Source organism: Pteropus vampyrus, unplaced genomic scaffold (genome assembly GCF_000151845.1).
Source record: "Pteropus vampyrus isolate Shadow unplaced genomic scaffold, Pvam_2.0 Scaffold82, whole genome shotgun sequence".
Lineage (NCBI taxonomy): Eukaryota > Metazoa > Chordata > Mammalia > Chiroptera > Pteropodidae > Pteropus > Pteropus vampyrus.
The window spans coordinates 676,820-697,648 of NW_011888863.1; the positions used below are offsets into that span (position 1 = coordinate 676,820).

The 20,829-nt window shown below is 32.8% G+C and overlaps 1 protein-coding gene across 4 annotated transcripts in view; it reads right to left on the minus strand.

The window, feature by feature from the left end:
* SOX5 (SRY-box 5) overlaps positions 1-20,829 on the minus strand; it is a 674,508-nt gene that overhangs the window by 372,909 nt on the left and 280,770 nt on the right. Inside the window, exon 1 of one of the 4 annotated variants that reach the window (XM_011363055.2) lies at positions 645-802. The exons of 2 other annotated variants lie outside the window; for them this stretch is intronic. In XM_011363055.2, coding sequence (XP_011361357.1) covers positions 645-682 — 38 coding nt within the window. In that variant the 5' untranslated portion in view covers positions 683-802. Of the gene's footprint in view, positions 1-644; positions 803-1,973; positions 2,152-20,829 lie in introns of those variants that run through there. One more of the 4 variants, XM_011363056.2, reaches the window with a different exon arrangement.

Here is a 20,829-nt window from a genome sequence, read left to right on the forward strand (position 1 = left end):
GCTAGTGCAAAACGTGGCTACTAAAACTTAGAAAGGGATGGCCCCCATTTCCCTTTTTTGACATTTCAAAAGTAATCTACTAATAGATTGCTGTAATGTTAAATATTCTTTAAAAAAAAAAAAAAACCTGCTCTCTTGAATCAACAAAAGGTCATGTGCTTTACTGAGTAGCTTCCAAAGTTTTACGAAAGGATCAAATAGGAACTTATAGCCTCTGTTTTAACCACAACTAAAACCTTCTGTCACCCCAGAAATTACCAGACAGAGATGTTAAAAATGGTTAACACTCAGCACAAAAGCATTTAAAAAGGTGTGAAAGGGAAGAAAAATATCAATGAAGGAAGAAAGTAGGAGAGTGAATGAGCAAGAGAAAAGCAGTGAGTGGGGGAGAGAGAGATGCTTAATGTTCATTTAATTTCCTGTTATAAGACGCAGCTTAAAAACATTAGCAGAAATCTCGGAGACTTTACAAATCAGTTCAATTTGGTCCGGGCAATCACCGCAAAAATCAGCTAACAAGATTGCAGAAACACTAGCTAAAAGCTTTTCTAACAAACAGGGGAGCATCTTCCAATTGATTCAGAGACTACTGTAAAATCGGAGAGTTGTACTTCAATATATCAGGGGGGAAAAACTGTACTCACCTTTCAAACTCCTGAGGTAAATCAGGGTCAGTAAGCATGCTGGAAAAGCACAATTTCCCTTTGTCACAGCAGCCACCTATGATCGTCTCCAACTGAACCTGTCAAGTGAGTCCAAACCTTCTAAACCAATTGATTTTCTCTCTCTCCCTCTCTCTCTCTCCTCTCTCTCTCTCTCAATCTCTCTCTCTCTCTCTCTCTCTCTCTCTCTCTCTCTCTCTCTCAATCTCTCAATCTCTCTCCCCCTTTCCCCCCTCCCTCTCCTAGGACTCCTTGACCAGTCTCTTAAAGGGGTAGCGCACTTCTAGCAGCGGGGTCTGGCCGCTCCCCCCCTCCACTGAGCCGCACGCTCGGGCTGCAAGGCACTAGACAACCTCAGGGTGCCTGTCCTTTCCTTTTAATTCTCTCTTCTAGACATCATCAAATGTGAGAAGTCAACTCATTTAACACGTTTCCCATACTCTCTCCCTCTAAATAATAAAAGTCACACACACACACAAACACACACACACACCCCAGTATATTTTAAATGCATTTGTTGCTGATTAAAAGAGAAATCTGTATACTAATAGAATCTCAATTAAACTGCATTATTAACTAATTAAGCAAAAAAAATGATAGGAATAGCATTTTTACACAAAGAATTGTTATTCCTTCTCACCCTTTTCTAGGCTCTCTCCGTGCGCACACGGAAACACACACACACACACACACTCTCTCTCTCTCTCTCTCTCACATACAACAATCAGGCATTGTTCTGAGGAAAGAAAAGCAACTTTGACAGATTGAAATATAGCAGAGGCCCCTTCAAGGAAACCTGTAAACAACTTGTCACTCACTCTGTCGGTCTCACTGTTAGCTCGTGCTTTCCACAAAGTGGTGCGAACGTCCTGGCAACCCAACCAAAGTTTCCTCAGCTCCAAACTCCATAAAACACGATGTGCGATGTGGAGGGGAATAGGTAACCACATGCCAAAATAACACACATGTGAGGGAACAAAAATGCAAACCAAACCAAAAAATGAAAACAAAAAGATGGTACTAACAAACTGTCCTGTAGGGGATTGCTGGGGAGGTCAGGGGTAGGAGGCGCTCCCCTGGCTTTGGATCTCTTTAATTTCCTCTGCCCAGGCAGCCACAGATAACAAGGTGGACAAACTATGGCTTTACAGATCCTAAGCTGGCTGGCAAGGCACAGCCTCCATAGCAGTTCCAATTATCTAGATAAAAATCTGGCAGACAAGGAAGGTAATCAGGTAATGTACCTTTGACATGAAATGACAGAGGCACATACACACGCACGCACACACATACACACACAGAGACACTTACACAGACACGCATGCAGAGATGGTGGCTGCCCCGTGCACCGCAGCATCTGGTCAGGGAGTAAGCACACACTCACCAACACGAGATAGTGTGCATTCTTCACACACACACACACACACACACACACACACGCACACACACACACACACACAGTCACTCATACACGCTCTCCACTCCTACTGGGAGGGTTCATTCTGCACAAAAGGCTACATTACAGAGCCCGCCCCAATAAGGGAAAGAGAGAAAAAAAAGCCTTCCATTGTTGAGAGGGCAGGTCAGTTGATTAGATTTTCTGTGGAGAATTCCACGAGGAAATTCCCTTCAAAGCCGAAGTGATTAACTGGGGGCTATTCTGGAAATGGAGCAGACAATGGCTCAATAGTCTGCACAGCCAATGTCCAGGCTGGCACTGAACTCACTTTAAAAAAAAATAAAAGCCAGACTCCCTGTTCTTTTCCACACATTCCCCCCCAACCCCCTCTACTCCTTACAACTTCCCCTCCCAATTCCTTTTATTTTGCAGCTGGACAACATTAAGGGCCTTTAAAACCACAAGGGTTGACCCCACAGCAGTTTGATTAGGTCCCACTTTTTTTTTTCCTGGCGACAGGCAGACAGTAAGTTTACTTTCTTAGACACACACAATGTGACACCATACACATTCTAAATAGCAAAATCAATTATTAACCTTCTCATGTTAATAAATTTATTCTTCATTCAAAGCTTATATTTTCTTACAAAGTTGATAATAACTTAATAATGAGATCCATCATTCACAGGGTCTCCTAAAAATAAACATATATATACTACAAAATCAATGTGGAATACGATTTAAGCATGTCACTATGGAGTTAAGACACTAACAAAACACAGAATTATGACCCACCCTAAAAAAGCTGTTAACAAGGGATGTGGCAAAAATGACTTGATGCTGACATGATTTTCATTTTCAGCAGTTGGGGAAGGGGGAAGGATATTACTCACTATTCTTCCTTGTCGTTAGCCTCAAATTATTTTTTTATTACAGCAACAACCCACTCCTACATAGAAAAATGAGAAAATTGTTGCATGTATTTTAAATATCTGTTTTTCAGCCCTTATGAGACCTACAATTTGATACACTCTAATCAATAGAGTATACAAAAATAATTTTTTTCTATTGTTAACAGTGGTTATGGGAATTAAGAAATGGTAGCTGCATGGCTACATACAATTTAAAAAATAGTTTTTAAAAAATTTTTCTCAATTAGAGAACCTTGTTTCCTCTTGTATAAATAGAGAAAAATGAAGGCGGAAGGGTAGTTAGAAGGGGCAATGGGAGCTGGAGTCAGGAAGAGGAGGAGGCAGTGAGGAGAGGATGCAGGGAGAGCACAAGAAGGAGACATAGTGGCAGCATAAAGATAGAAACAAAGATAATGGCCATAAGGCAGGATGCTGAGATCCGTATGGTCCCAGCTGCTGTCTTGCTACAGCAACTACCTCTGGTTGTTTCTCTGAAACTCTAATCCAGAAGGTCAGCAGAGCAGGTAAAAAAGAGAGTATGAGTATCTGAGGCCAACTATAGTACAAAGGAAAGATGCTCGTATCAGAACCTTCCTTGTCTTTGGTTTTGTTTTCATAGACACTTAACATATGTATGTGGAAGTATACATATGCCAAATAAACACAAAGAATGTATAGGAAAATGTTAGGAAGTCAGTTTAAGATCTCAACCCACTTCTGTAAACATTCCTGTAGCCATTTGAAAACAAATTATTTCTTGCACAATTATCCCTGTTGAAAGAATTGAAATAGACTGGGAAATAGACAGAAAATTTGCCAAATATAATAATGATCACTCTAATAATGATATTTTGAACTAATGGAACTTCCAAGCTCATAGGAATTTTGTTCACATAGATTAGCTCATGGATCACATGCAGCATAGAAAAGAGTGAGAATGCATATCCCTAAGTTTCCCAATGTTTAAACTTGGGCAAAAGGAATTTAAAGTCATACAACTGGTTAGTGGCCCATTCGTTACTTGAAGCCAGATCTTACTTCACTTGTGATACCATAATTTAGAATAAAATAACACTCTAGAATTTAATAGCTGAATGAAAATCTCAAGATGGTACTCATTTTTTAAGTGATCTAAAGGCTTTCAAATAATTTCAAATAATGAAATTAAATTTGATATAATCTCATTGGCACTAAGTTAGTACTGTATTTGATGGTTGAATGGAACAGAAATTTTTAAATGTACCTCTCTAGGCCATAGAAGTTTTCTTTCATTTGAATTCTATACTGCAAATTAGAATTTCTGCAAGATGTGGAATGTCAGCAAAAAAGAAGGCAGTTCCAAAATGTTCTCATCAAATTCTGTCATTGGTAATTTCATTAAATGATTGAATTGATACAATCGATCTGATGTTTAATAGTAAATGACTATATATTTATATTTTACATTAAATATTAAAATTTTTAAATAGTAAATATGTTAATGACTACCCTAGAATATATGTTAAATAAATCTATATTCATCAATTATCTGAAGAGTTAAACACAATCAATTGCTTATGTATCAGGTATTCTCTACATAGGAATTAACATCCGAATGTGATTTTTGCTATACTATTATAAGTAGGTCTCCAGAAGGTTTCATAATATATGTAGATTGAGATACACTTTTGCATTCACTGAATATCTATTAAATGCTTACCATGTTAAGTGGTAATAACTTTAAAATAAGAACTCAAGAAAAATTTGTAACAAATCTAATATATATATATATATATATATATATATATATATATATATATATATATATATATATATATATATACAAAATCAAAATTCAAATTGTTTCATATCCAAGCCCCTCAGGCAAATATGTTAAAAAAAATTTAAGCAAAAATAAACAAATGAATGAAAAGTAATGACAAGAACTTAACTGAGCGATAATTAAATTGGTGGGAAAAATAAAAATGATCTAGACACACAGATATAGAAACCTAATTACATCTTCAGAGAAGACCAAAGCACAAACTACAACAGAAAAACCATACAAAACAATTTTTCATTTAATGAGTCTCTTTGACACTTCTACAGCAGTTTATGGAAAATGGAATAAACCTGAAAAAGTGTGCTTTTCAGCTCATGTTGTTTCCACTGCAAGTATAAAAAGGAGACTCACATAGGCTAAAGAAATGTAAGAAATGCTACTGAATGCTACTGGAAAATTCTCGGAGAATATCAGGAATTTTTAAGATTGTAAACAAATTATTTCCAAATTTAACCCCTTACTAGACATTGTTTCAAGCAAGTATTTCTAATATTTATCTTCTCATTTTAAAAGGAAGTATTTTTGTTCCTATATTTTAAGATAAATTATTAAACATATTTTAATAATTGAAATTGAAATATCTAGTCATAGATGCAGATTATACTTTAATATTTGATATATGTCCCTACCATCAATCTTCAGTTTTCACATTTTATGGAATTTAGAAGGCTACTTTTGAGAAATAAAAGTTTTAGTGCTATAACCACAATGAATTTAAAGCAAATCAGTGTCAGACAATACCAACACTGAGTTAACTTGAAACAAGAAACATTGAGAAAATGTTCACCTAATTTTTTTCTCCTCACTATTATTTACTTTGCCACAAAAAAATATTTAAAAAGAACCCTCCGTCTTTCAAAAAAAAGAACTTCCAATCAATGTATATATCAGTGAGCCATTCACCAAATTCATGATGAACTCATCATGACCTATTACATGCAGCTTAAAACTTTGAGTAGACCAGAGTCTTGTAACTAGATCTCTTCAGAAAAACACCTAAGAAATTCAATAGCCTATCTTCTTTTTTAAAGACCTAAAATTCAATTCTCCATAATACCTGTATGCCAGGGAATTGACATTTAGCAGCCTACAGATGGTATTGTCAGGATATAAATATGAATTGTCCTCAGATCACATTTTTGACCAACTAGTATTCTTCAAGAACATGTTAAGAATGTATTCACGTTAGAAATTCTTGTCTCATACTTCTCCCAAAGAGATGATGCCATTCCTAGCAATAGCTCCCATTGTTTGATATCTTAATCACCTTCAGAATAATTAGAAGAAATTTAAAAATGATAAATTTTATTTTTTGAGGACTTTCTACCAGTCACTGTGATGCATATAAAATAAAATTACCTCATTTAATGTTTAAAACAATATGAGATATGCAATTGTATTATCCCAACTAAAATGAGGGAATTGCAGCTTACAAAAAGAAGTTAATTAGTTTGTCCAAGATACCAAAACTAGGAAGTGCAGAGATGGGGAACACCAGAGTTATAACATCTTTCCTCCAAAGCTCTCAAAAAGCACCAAATGCTAATTTATTTTAAATACAGACTAATAGCAATTAAATATCAAGTGCATGGGAAAGTGCTTAATAAAAGTCCTTTAATGCTAAGTGAATGTCCAAACTTTGGATAAAATTTGAGTGAGGATTGTCCCATTCTCACAAATAACATGATATAAATGATTTTTTTATATAGCATTGAAAAAAGTTAAACAATAGTACCTTTATCCTATTTCTGGTAATAAGAATGATAATAATCAATAGGAATTATATAATTTGGCTCTCTTTTAAAAAATAATGCCTAAATATTCTCTTATTACAATTACAATTTTTAGATTCCTAGGTAAAACATCTATTTTCTGGTCCCCATATAGCTACTTTGCTTTGGAATTTCCATTTTACAGAAAGAATCATTTCAGGCAAAGGGTGTCTATTAAGAAGATAAGACCAACTGAACTTATACTTTTATTATTTTTACTCATTACACAATCATCTCTCCTTGTGATAAGTACTGATGTCTAATGGCTGTCGGTTCATGAGAAAGACATGAACCAGTCACTCTAGTGGTAAAAATCAGAAGACACCTATTGAATAAAAAATCCATATAATCCATGAGAAGTCATTCAAATGAGACCATAACTTTAAAAAGTGTGCTTGGCTACCAAACTGTATTCTAATTTCTCAACCTGGGAAGAAATTCAGGGAACACACTGCACTGACTTTTTTTTTCTTTTCTTTTTTTTTTTCTTTTTACAATTCAACAGTAAGTCATATATATTTTGCATTGTATGTTCACCACCCATAGTTAGATTTATTTCTGTCACAACATATTAGACTAGACCCCTTTTACTCCATCAACCTCCCACCCCCTCCACCTCTCTCTTCCCCTCTGGTAACCACTAGTCTATTTCCATGTCCAAGAGTCTCTGTTTGTTGCTTTTAGGTTTATATCCCACATATAAGTAATATCACGTGGTTTTCAATTTTTTCTGTATGGCTTATTTCGCTTAGCATGATTATCTCAAGGTTCATCTATGTTGTTGCAAATGGCAGTATTTCATCCCTTCTTATAGCTGAGCGATATTCCATTGTATATAAATACCACATCTTCTTTATCCAATCATCTATTGTTAGACACTTCAGTTGCTTCCATGTCCTGACCACCGTGAATAATGCTGTTATGAACATCGGTTGCACTGACATTTTAAAAGAGGCAGCAGAAAAGTGAAAAGTAGTAGCACCATAATATTGCTACACCAAGGCTTTGATTCTTACTTGTTAGATTATTTCTACAAAATATTTTATTATATAGTGGAAAAGTATATACTAAAATATATATATATTTGATATATTTTTTATATAAAGTATATATAAAATATATATATATACTTTTCAGTATATATTTTAGCATATACTTTTCCACTGTAGATGTTGTGTGTATTTCTTGATACTAATTAGAACAGAAATAAGAACTAAAAATGAGTAAAATATAAACATATTTGAACACTTAGCTCAATTTTTAAGTTGATTATACTTTTATTCTCCATATACTTTTTATTCTCCATATTTTCCACTGTAGATGTTGTGTGTATTTCTTGATACTAATTAGAACAGAAATAAGAACTAAAAATGAGTAAAATATAAAAATATTTGAACACTTAGCTCAATTTTTAAGTTGATTATACTTTTATTCTCCATATACTTTTTATTCTCCATATTGTCCTTTGATAGCATACTAAGTAAATGACAAAAAAAAAATCTTATTCATAGTAAATGAAAATATTACTCCTTAACAATGTTCAGTCTACTTATATCTAGAACAGCACAGAAAGAATTATGACTCTCTGAAAGTTAGGAGGTCTGTATTCTAAAAGAGCCTCTATTTCTTTCTTACTAGTAACGTAGTCTTCCTTAAGTATTTAACACTTCAGGGAAGATGAGTCTTAAGTTTCCTTTCAACTCCTAAGTTCTGACTCTATAATCTTTCCTTTGATAAATCAATTTATAAGTTGCAAAATAAAATTTCTTATCCTTCCACTTTATCCCAGTTATATATCCTTTTTAAGACTAGTCCTTGTAGTTTATTTTAACCTTTTAAAGTATGTCATAACTACATTCACACATCAAGATTAGATGATAAAGAAAATAAATCTTTTCTTAAAGTTAATTCAGCTAAATCCAATTAAACTAAAATGACCTGGAGAACTTAATTGATCACAAAAAAGGCCATGTTTTCAAAAGAAATTTTATAATTGAATTTGTCTATTCGTAAATCTAAAAATATTTTGTGCTTGAATTTTCAAGTCACAACTTTCATTTTACTTGTTAAATACAATTACATTTATTAGCATTACCTAATTTAAAGAGAGAATTAAAAGCTGTTTATTACTATCGAACACATCATATGTGTGTGATGGAAGAAATTGGCATGTAGCGGGAAATAAATACTTGGGGCTCTGCCTTTATCAAGAATTTCAAAACATCAAATGAGAAACTCAAAGACAAACTAAAAAATTGAAATGTTAAAAATTCTGACAGGCAAATTATGTTTAAGAAAACCTAGTTTTTAAAATGAGTTTTTTGAATACTCTGTAGAACTTCTGCCAAATAGCATCTTTTTTTCATGTTATTGTTAAAAAATTACTACTGCCATAATATAGAAATCAATTCAGTCAGACCATGCACAGGATGAAAAGACAAGAAAACAGACTTTACCAAAATAATGTATTCATTCAATTAATCAGTAAATACATATAGAATCTTTAATCTACACTTGTATTATAAAACACAAACACACACACGCACTTAAAGAAACAGACAGTGATTTCATTGTTTATACTGCATACTTTCATAAAATGAGAAAAAAAAAGGAAAATTGGTATTTGTAAAATTTCCTGAAGTTGAAGAACTATTTAGGAATGAAACAGAATATTAGTACTTAAAAACACCTAAATATTAATTAACTCTAAACAAATCATGGGTCTATAATCAAAAACATTTATTTTTAAATCTTGCTTAAAATAAATCATAGACTAAAATACTACAAACGTTTTTAAGATATGCCAATATCCTAAGCACATCTTTAAAAATACAAAAATATGTCTATGTCTTTCCTGGTTTGTGGACCAAACTTCAGATTTATTCAGTCTTTATGTATACAAACATCAAAAACTTCTGAATGACAAAAGTCACTGTAAAGAAATCAGAAGACATGAGACAAGTTGGGAAAAATATACACATCTCATATCAAAGGAAAGAGCTAGCCTTCATAATATGTAAAGAGCTCTTTGAAATCAATGAGAAAAAAGATTATCCAATAGTAAAACAGGCAAATAATATAATTTTATTTTACTAATCAATGTTATCTCAATAATTTTTAATAAAAAATAAATAAGTAATAAAGTAAACATATTCTAATATTTCAACTTTTAAAAATATAACTTGTTCAAAGAAAATCGAAATGGTTCTTAAACAAAGGAATGATGCTCAACATCTTTTAATGAAAATATAATTTATAACTATAATGAGATAATCACTTTTTAACCTCTCAGCTTAGCAAAAAATCAAAACTTTAACATTAATGTTAAATTATATTATTTATTCATAAATAATTTGTTCTCTCCCATGCTATACTTCTCTGCTGATGGAGTTTACTTCCTATCCCATTGATTTTATCTTAGACATTGCTTTGGCCAATGGAACACAGAACTTTCTGTGTAAATGTTTTATTTAGCTCGGCCACTTTATCTTGTTTCTGCCTTTCACCATGAAAATAGCATATTCAGATAGAGACTATTCCACCAGCCTGGGTCTTCAGATGAGAAGATATATGGAGCCAATTTCAAATACGAGTTCACTGCTTTTTCAAAAAAAAGTTAAGTATACATGAATTAAATTATTTAAATACACATCTAATTAAACTAAAATCTCTCCAATGGTTGCCCATCAACTATACACAGTATTTCTCAAATTCTGGTCAGCAGATTCCACACAGACATATTTTCAGAGACCTGTGATTAATGCATAATTTTTTTATTATCATTAAAAACTATTTTACCTGTTAGAAAGACCAAAATTCTCATTTTTAATGACAATCCTCAATTTGAAATATTCATTTCTAGAATAAATGTTTTGTTGGTTTTTTTTTTAATTGAAATTCAAAGACCACAGTGAATATATTCTTGGGGTTATATAATTTTTTTTCTTCTAAAGAGGCTTGTATATAACTCAAGTTTGAGAGGTGACAGCCTTATTATAAATTAAATATTTGTCTCTTCATGCTCTGTCATAGTCTTCTTATCCAGCCTCACCTCTCCCAACATGCCATGAACTTCATGTTCCAGCTCTAATAGATAGGTATATTTGAGGGCAAACAGCATGTTGTTTCTTCTTTCAATGATTTTGTGTGAAATGTACATTCTTCCTGGAATATCTTCCATACTCCCTTACCCTAATTTTTCAGGATAATTTCTACTCATCCTTTAAGATTTTTTGAAACATCACACCCTACTGGAATCTTATATCAATTCCTCACCTGTTATCCCTTTTGGGATTTTCATAATACCAAGTAGAATGTAAGTTCCTTCTACTTGGCTTCTAAGCTCTATAAAGATAGATGTCTCTGTCTCGTTATTTATTGTATCCTTGACATCATTCATTTCAAGCTTTATAATACCCATGGCATTCTTTATCTGAAGAAAAAAATCTGGATACCTCAGGAGCCTACGTTTGTGTGTACTGGTATCACAAGGCCATTGCACAATCTGTTTCCCAAGATGGGAATATGCTTGCCTCCCCATCATCGATTTTATATCTAGGTTTACATATTACGTCCTCAAAAAAGCCTTACCTAACCTAGGATTGAAGTGTAAGAAAAAACATGTGGTGGAGTGTTAAAGTTCATGGAAAACAGTTGTGGTATTAATAGAAGTTTGGAAGTTGGGATTTTTTGTGGGAAAAGTGATGTTACTTTGAATATGACATAATGGCAGAACATATAAGTAGAGGTTTCCAACTTAGAGATGGAAATAGTCCACTGAATTGTGTAAAAATATCATAGAAAAAGTAGATTTTATTTCATAAGTATGAAAGGCTATTTTATAAGGTGAGTAAAGCATTAAACCAAAAATATTTAAAGTTTCGAGAAAGAACAAATAACACAAGGACAATTTTTTTAAAAGAGGTCTATTTAAAAAGCCATTGATCTGGACAATTAGGCAGTCACTTGTGAGAGATGTTCTTAAAATACCAGGAGAACAGAGTTCATCTCTGGCAAATGAAATCTTGAATTCTACAACTTTCCCCGACCCTTCTGCATGTGCACACGCATACATGCACACATACCACATATATGCACAAACACAAATATTTCATTCCCTTCCACTAAAAGGACTCAAGAAAGAACATAGGGTCTCCATATTAGGAACTGCATCATAAAAGGTATCACCGCATACTCTAGGAAAAATACACCAGTAAAAATGTTGAAATCAAAACATGTCTAAAGTTTTTGAGAAAAAATAATAATGAACTAACCACTGCTTTCATAACATAAGGGACTTATTAATTTCATAATGGCAATAATCCCTATCAAATACAACTGCTGTTTCATTTTTCCATGTGTCCAGATGCTATTTTGGCAATTAGGCAGGCACTGCCATTTTGATTGCATTTAAAGTGATCAAGTATGCAATTGCCCACTGTTGTACTTTTCTTTCAGTACAAAGCTTTGAATCTTATTTTTGATCTAAAAATATTCCATTTATATCTCTTTGTTGATAGATTTTCCTGTTGCTTGATTTCAAGGTCCTGTAGAAATCATTAGTGACATTATGCCAAGGGCTGAACCTCATAAGCAACCTGAACAGTTTGATTCACTGAAAATCTAACCCACAATTCACTAAAAGAAAATGTAATAATGATCCTGTCCAATTAAAACTGTTAAAGTAAATGGAGAGAACCTAATGATTTCCCCTTATCATTCTGATATTCTGGAAGCATGGCAGGGGAACAATAAATACCAACACATATGTTATAGATGCCCACTCTTTTTTAGTTTAGGGAAAGCAATAAATTTCTTTTAAAAGGAAACTACACTCTTACATAAAGGACATTCTAATGGATGCATCTAAGTACAAAAAAAGGGCAAATAACCTCCTCTGAATTAAAACATATTTAAGTAAATTCTTAAGCCAATTAAACAAATTGGAAGCCATTCTATTAACATGCTGAGGAGGTAAAGGAGAAAATGGGAAATGCTGCCTGAGCACAAGACTAGTTATGAAAAACACGAATGAGATATCACTTATGTTCCATCAGTTTAAAAATAATAAATTTATCTCATCTCTATTTTTCTATAATTACTATCAAATACATACAAAAATGCTTTTTGGTCATATGCATGCAGTTCTGTCTGCATACCTAGGCTAAAGTAATTATAAAAGCAGATGTAGAATTCAAAAAATTGTCCTTGATCCCTGAATCTGACATATCCATATAAGAGCAAAATTCAGTATCAGAGAGAAGTAGACTGGTTAATTTAATGACCCAACTTTAGAAAGCTTTCAGAGATATGTTCAACAGGATTACAACAGACTTTATCCTGAGCCTAACATGCATGAATGAATGAAGTACAAAAAGTTGGAAGACTATTTTATTCAGTGGATGATTTTGCATTGAAGTGTATGCTACTTAAATAAACATTCTGCAAATAAAACCAGGCAGCTAATAAACTAGTTATAACTGGTTAATAAAAAATCTAAAGCAGTAGTCTTCGAACTTTTTAGCCTTGTAACACTTTCTCAAAAACAAAACAAAAACAAAAACAAAAACAAACCTGAGGATTATAGAAATATTAAGCTAAAGAATAGGGATGAGTTTGTGTGGTAAGGGATGGAGCAGTTATGGTGGCAGAGTATTATACTAAAACCCTCTCTTCAAAGCATAGTTAGAAAAGCATCACACCAAAATAATTCTAAAACTGAGAAAACTATTGAAATATTAAAAGATTTTAAAGTAGATACTTATATTTTATAACATATACCACAAAATGCCTTATCTAATCACATTTGCCTTTTTTCCTATATCTGTTACTTTTTTTATTATCCCAATATACTATGCAACTATAATTGTTATATTTCTTACTGTTTGCATGTGTTCCTCAGAAACACTCATTTACTATGCCCTTTATTTACACTGCAACCAATCTTTGGACAGAAAAGACATATCTAAGTTACTAAGCATTTTATGCTTTCTTTAAACACACGTACTGTCTGTTGGCATAGAGATTCCAACATAGGATATCCAGAAGACTATATAACACGTTCACATCTCCTTCTAGGCCAATCTTGAAAAGGAAACTAACATAATATACTCCTAGAGAAGATTGTTAATTGTTTTGATGTGTAAACTACGGCATAACAATGATTATTTCCCCAAGTGTTTATATGTATGTGTGTATATACATATATATATGTATATATATATGTGTATATATGTGTATACATATATATGTATATACACACATACATATATACATATATATATGTATATATATGTGTATATGTGTGTATACATATATATGTATATACACACATACATATAAACACTTTTATATATATGTTTATATGTATGTATATCTACATATAAACACACGGACACACACATATGTATATATGTATGTAATATACCAGGTAACTGCATACAATCATCTACCTCAATGTTTTTCCAATGCTTCAAGCACCTCAAATAGAGCAAAAAACCTTTATTTGATTAATTATTTTCAATATAAATGTATGTTTATATATACAAATACACTTATATGGGCATCTGTATATGAACAAAATTAAAAGTATGTTAACATCTTTCCGCTAAGTTTAGCCCACCTACCAGAAGGCTGACAGGCGGACAGGGTGCAATTACGAACAACTAAACTTGAAAAAGCAGCCACTAGGGGTGCAGACCATGGCCAAGAAGAAGTTGAGACCAGCTTAAGTGTGGCAGGTGGCTTGTTCCCAGTTGCCTCAGTGCAGAAAGGGCAGGAAAGGGACATGCCTGACATGTGCATCAACGTCCAGGGTATGCCCTGAGCACTCCATCAACTACCATGAGACAGGATTGTCTTCATGCGGCATTGTCTGTCCACTGCCCTTCTTGTAGAGCCCATGCAACTTGTCCACATCCATTAGTCCCGGACAGAGGGTCACTGGCATGCACAGTGGCCTGAACACTAAGAGTAGCCAGTGTCTGATCAGTCTCAGGTGTCCTGCACCACCACGTTTGAGGCAAAAACCTACCTGCCTATCAACTTGCCTTTTCCTTTTATTGACAACTATGGTTCAGCACTGGCCGCCACAGCACATAGGTTCATTGCCAGATCCTGCCTTGAAAACACCAGCCACCAAAACCAGGAAGGGGTGGTGGTAACCTCAGGCAAGAAGACCAGGAGTAAATCACTCCGGCACTATACAACTTCCCGCACGAATTGTAGACTGACCCTCCACATAGGGCCTCACGACCTTCTTGTGATACTCTGAGTGTAACTACAACCACTCAGCAGCTGTGCAGAGCTGTGACATAGGTTTGCATTCTTACAATTGGCTTTGTAGCACCTTGAGACCAACTGTCAGACCACAGTAATATTCGACCTTAGAAGTTCTATGTTGTCCATTACTTGATGCAGATCATTTCATTATTTACTCAAGAATTCAAAGCAGCAGCAGAAATGTCCTTTTGCATATTGAGTCTCACGAGTTGAGAGATAGCAGTGTAGGGGAAGAGGGTATGGCAATCCAACACCTTTTTTCCTTTCCTTCTCCTCTTCCATTTCCTTCTCTCCATTTCAGAGGGAAACCCAATATCAAATAATAATAATAATAATAATAATAATAATAATAATAATAAGTAAATGCATTAAGTAGTTTGCTTGGGTAAATGGCCTGTATTGGACTTTTTCCTTCCCAGACAAGGAAAAGGAACAGTTTGTTTCTATTTAATCAGAAACTTACAAGCAGGAAATCTGGGGCAATGATTATCATAAATATCTAAGTAATAAGTTTTATATTTCAATGTATGGTAGATATCGAAAATAAACACATAAAATTAAATTGATTTAAATGAAATGTTTTACTTGATCAGAAATGAGCTTACAGAAATGCAATGAAAAAAAATATTGGATTGTCCAGTAAAGGTAATTAAATCTTATTAATTTAATTAGCAAATAGGCCAGTTTCTGAACATTGACACTTTATGTACATGATAGCAAGTCCTAATTTTATGTAACAGGCATACCGAGTACATAGTTAGCTATAATAGATAATGTATTGACTGAGTTATATACCAAAATCTCAGAAGCAATATAAAACAATGAATAAACACAAACACTCATTATGTAAAGTCAGAAAACCTAGATTCAGGTTGTAATTCTGCTCTAATACATCTCTGATCCTCAGTTGCCTCATCTGTAAATTAGGAATGATAACAATACCTATCTGTCAAAGATGATATAAATATTTAATATTATAATATACATGAAGAATGCTTTGCAAACTGTAAAATGCAATATAACATTAGCAATTATTACAGTCAATAATTATTGTTTATAAACTTAGAAAAGTAACTTCAGTGCATAAAATAAATCACACAAATTCTTATGTAAAATGACTTCTTTTAATAACACTGCTCTTCATACTAGTGATAGTATTTTCCACTTGAGTGAATGATGCTGAAAGGAGCAATAAGATGCTTTCTAGTCGCTGCATGTTTAACCTATAGTCAATGATTTTCAGATTGTTTAGACTGCATAAAATGCATACATAAGAAAGGTAACAAAAACATTTAAGATTCTGAAATGAGCTTTTAACTGTTAAGATTATTTAAACATTTCATTTATTATATGACTTATATGATGTTTAGCATAAGCATATGCACATAATAAGGAAATGAATTTGAAAAGTCGACACTAGGTGGGTCCATAGTAATGAACTGAGCATTTTAAATTGAAATCTGAGAAATATCCGTTTAAAAAAGATGCATTACAGCTCAAAAAAAGCGAATTGAAATGGAGGAAAATGAAAAGCTAGATTTGTATTTTTAAAAGGCATATAAAATATACATAAATAGGAAATATAAAAAGTAACTAAATATGCAAAATATTCTAAATTATTTTTAATTTAGAGATTTAGCATCTGCCAAAACAGCTCCTTTCCTAAAATTATACAGACAATATGCAACATACAGTAGAAAGAGAGAGGAAGATAATGTATAGTCTGTTAGTTATGCAGAATAATAGTTCCACATATAAATATCTTTTTTGATTAAAAACAATAATTTTAAAAAATTCTTTCAATTTCACAATAATTTTAAGCAATGAATGTAACAAAAACATTGTATTTTATCTCTGCAATAAAATATTATAGGATAGTAGGAAATATGTAAAAATATTTGGATATGGAGAATGGGAAATTGGAAAGACTTTATAACCAACTATTAGTAACAATAAATTAAAATTAGTATAAAAAGACTTAATTTCTTCTATCTTTATCCTCTGATTGTTCTGGCTTTGGTGTTCCTAACTAGGAACATATTTGAAGAATATGAAGTTTAGTTTCATCATTGAAAAGATCCCTAGAATATCAAGGATATTATAATATCCAGATCAAAATTAATCATAGCTTAGTTATTAAATACTTAGCAGCAAAGCACTGTTATAAACATTCTTTGACCAATCCCTGAAGTAAGCACTCTTGTTAGTATCATCCCCATTAGGATACGAAATCAAAATATTAAGTGATTTGCCAATGATCAAATAGTAGATGGCAGAACATAGATTCCTCATATCTCTCTGGTTCATACTGGTTCTTGAACCCTTTCAGCTAAAATTCCTCAAAAGGGTGTCTACACTGGCTATTACCATTTAACCACCTTATATTTACTTCTCAGTGAAATACAGTATGGCCTTTACCCATACACAGTGTTGCCAAAACTACTATTTATAAGATTACCAATGACTTCCTCATCACTAAAACTAATGGAAACTTCAATTCTTATACTACTGGAGGTTGGCCAAGCCTTCCTTTATTCAGCATTCTGTCCTCTTTAATTCCATTACAGTAGGGCCTCAGTTTTTCTTTGAGTGTTGTTCCTCTATGCTCAACCTTTGAATGTTGGAACTGCTTGGTCTGAGCTCAATTCTCACTATTTTCTCACTTACTGGGCAATTTCGCTTTAGTCTCCCAATTTTAACTTCTCCCATATTTAACTTTGGAGTCTATATCAAGACTCCAAAATTAATACTTTCATCTCAGAAGCCTCTTCTAATTTTATAGCTCCACTTGGATGTCTTATAGGTATCTCAAACTCAACAAAAGTAAACTCTTCACCTCTCTACTCTCCATCCCAATTTTCCTATCATGATAAATGGAGCCAACATCCACTCAATTGTTTGGTTTCAAAATCTAGGATTCAGTTGTTCTTGACACTTTCCTCTTCCAAATCAATTTTATCTCCAAGTCTTTCTAGTTCTATTTCTTAAATATATCTTGAAACTCTTAATTGTCTCTACAAGTGTGAATACAAAGCTCCAAAATGACTTTCTAACAAGAAAGACTCCAAAGTTTTGTGATTAACTATCCCCTCCCCCAAGTAAGGCAATAATTCACCAAGCTGGAGGAGCCTAGAGACTTTTATAGCATAATAGCATGTCATCATGCACAGTTCACCTTATTAACGTATAACACATTCTTGCTGTGCAACCATTCATTATAGTAGCATTCAATTTTATACTGATATATTAATCAGTATGGTCTATCCCACAGCCTATCACAAGGACAGAAAAGTATTGACCACCTTCCTCTTAACAAAGGAACACCTTGCAAACTTTAAGCTTTTTAGCAACTTTACTGAGATATAATTCACATATCATGCAATTCACTATTTAAAGTGTATAATTCAATTCTTTGTGGTATATTACATTATTTTTAAATTGTGGACATATATGTATCATAAATTTACTATTTTACATGTGCAATTCAACACAATTATATTTACAATGTTGTGCAACCATTACTATCATCTATTTCCAAAATTTTTTATCACACCAAACAGAAACTTTGTAACTGTTAAGCAATAACTTCCCATTCTCCCTTCCTTTCCAACCTCTGGTAACCTCTAATCTACCTTCTGTCTCTATGAATTTTCCCATTACAGTATTTAATATAAATGCAATCATCTAGGATTGTCCCTTTGTGTCAGACTTATTTCATTTAGAATAATGTTTTCGAGGTTCACTCATGCTGTAGCACACGTTTTTCTTCTTATGGCTAAACAATATTCTATTGTATGAATGTACCATATTTGCTTATCCATCCATCTGTTGATGGACACTTAGGTTGTTTCCACATTTTGCCTACTGTGAATGGTGCTACAATGAAAGTTGATGTACAAGTATGTGTTCAAGTCCCTGTTTTCAATTCTTTTGGGTATAGACAAGAGAATGAATCATTTTGTAATAAATTGAGAGAAAAGTAATTTGTGAAATCATAATCTTAAAAATGGATTGATGCATAAAAGAAAAAGGCAAATGATTAAGGGTGAAGTTTTGTCAGATTTGTATGAATCATAAAAGATCTTGAAGAGTCAAAGCAATCCTGAGAAAAAAGAACAAGGCTGGAGGTTTCACACCGCTTAACTTGAAATTATACTACAAAGCAACAATAATCAAAATGGTATGTGATTGGCAGAAAAATGGACTCACATACCAATAGAAGAGAACTGAGAACCCAGAAACAAATCCACATATATGTGGGCAAATAATTTCGACAAAGAAACCAAAAACATACAATGGAGAAAAGAAAGCCTTTTCAATAAATGGTGCTGGGAAAATTGGAAATCCAAATGTGAAAGAATCAAACTAAACTGCTATTTGTCACAATACGTCAAAATTAACTCAAAACTAGATCAAAGATCTAAATATAAAGCCTGAAACAATAAACCGCGTAGAAGAAAACATAGGTACTAAACTCATGAACCTTGGTTTTAAAGCGGATTTTATAAATTGACCTCAAAGGCATTGGAAGTAGAAGCAAAAATAAATAAATACCAAACTAAAAAGCTTCTGCACAGCAAGAGAAACCATCAGCAAAACAAAGACAGCCAAAAAAAATGGGAAAAGATATTTGCCAACAATGCCTCTGATAAAGGGACTAAAATCTAAAATAATTAAAGAACTCATACAACTCAACAGCAACAAAAGAAAAACAATCCAAATCAAAACTGGGCAGAGGACCAGAATAGATACTTCACCCAAGAAGGCGTATAAATGGCAACAGATATGAAAAGATACTCAATTTCACTAGCTATTAGGGTATTCAAATCGAATCCTCAATGAGATACAATCTCACACCTGTTACAGTGGCTATTATCAACAAAAGGAGTAATAACAAGTGTTGGAGAGGTTGTGAGGAAAAAGGAACCCTCATACACTGCTGGTGGGAATGTAAATTGGTCCAGCCACTATGGAAAACAGTATTGAGGTTCCTCAAAAAATTAGAAATAGAATTACCATAAGATTCAGCAATCCCTCTTCTGGATATCTACAACAAAATGTTGAAAACATTTATCCATAAAGATATATGCATCACGATGTTTACTGCAACATTATTCACAGTGGCCAGGACATGGAAACAATCAAAACACCCTTTAATAGATGAGTGGATAAAGAAGATGCAGGATATACATACAATAGAATATACTCAGTCATAAGAAAAGATGAAATATTGCCATTTGCAACAACACGGATGGATCTTGAGATAATCATGCTGAGATAAGTTAGACAGAAAAAAATTAAGAACCATATGATTTCACTTATATGTGGGATATAAAACTTAAAGCAACAAATGAACAAGACAAAGAAAAACTCATAGAAACACAATAATTTAGTGGACAGAAGGAAAAGGTGTGGGAGGTAGGTAGATAAGGGTAAAAGGGATCAAATATATGGTGATGGAAGGATATGTGGTGAACACAATGCAATATACATATGACAGATTATTGAATTGTACACTTGAAACCTATGTAATTTTATTAACCAATGTCACTCTAATAAACTTAATAAAAATAAAAATAAAACAAAGGAACACTCTGATAGAGAAAAAGAATTAGAAAAAATTATATAATACATTTTTTAAATGTTTTATGAGAAAAGAAATGCTAAGGAAGAAAATATTCCAGATATGTTTGGAAAATATCTATTAAATCACATTAACAAAAAGAAGCTAAAATATCAATCTAAGAGTATATAATTTCTATTTGAAGATAAGGTAAAGTAAATCACTTCTATTTCAACAAACATCTGTGTTGTATTAAATTTGTCAGTTACAAGAATAAAATCAATTAATTTCTGTCAGTCTTTTTAACTTACATGTAGATATTCTGAACTCTTAAGCACTAGAAATAGGCTTACAGCAATAAAAAATGTTCATTAATTTTATTTAAATAAAAATAGATTTCAAAAATCTTAAAATGTTACA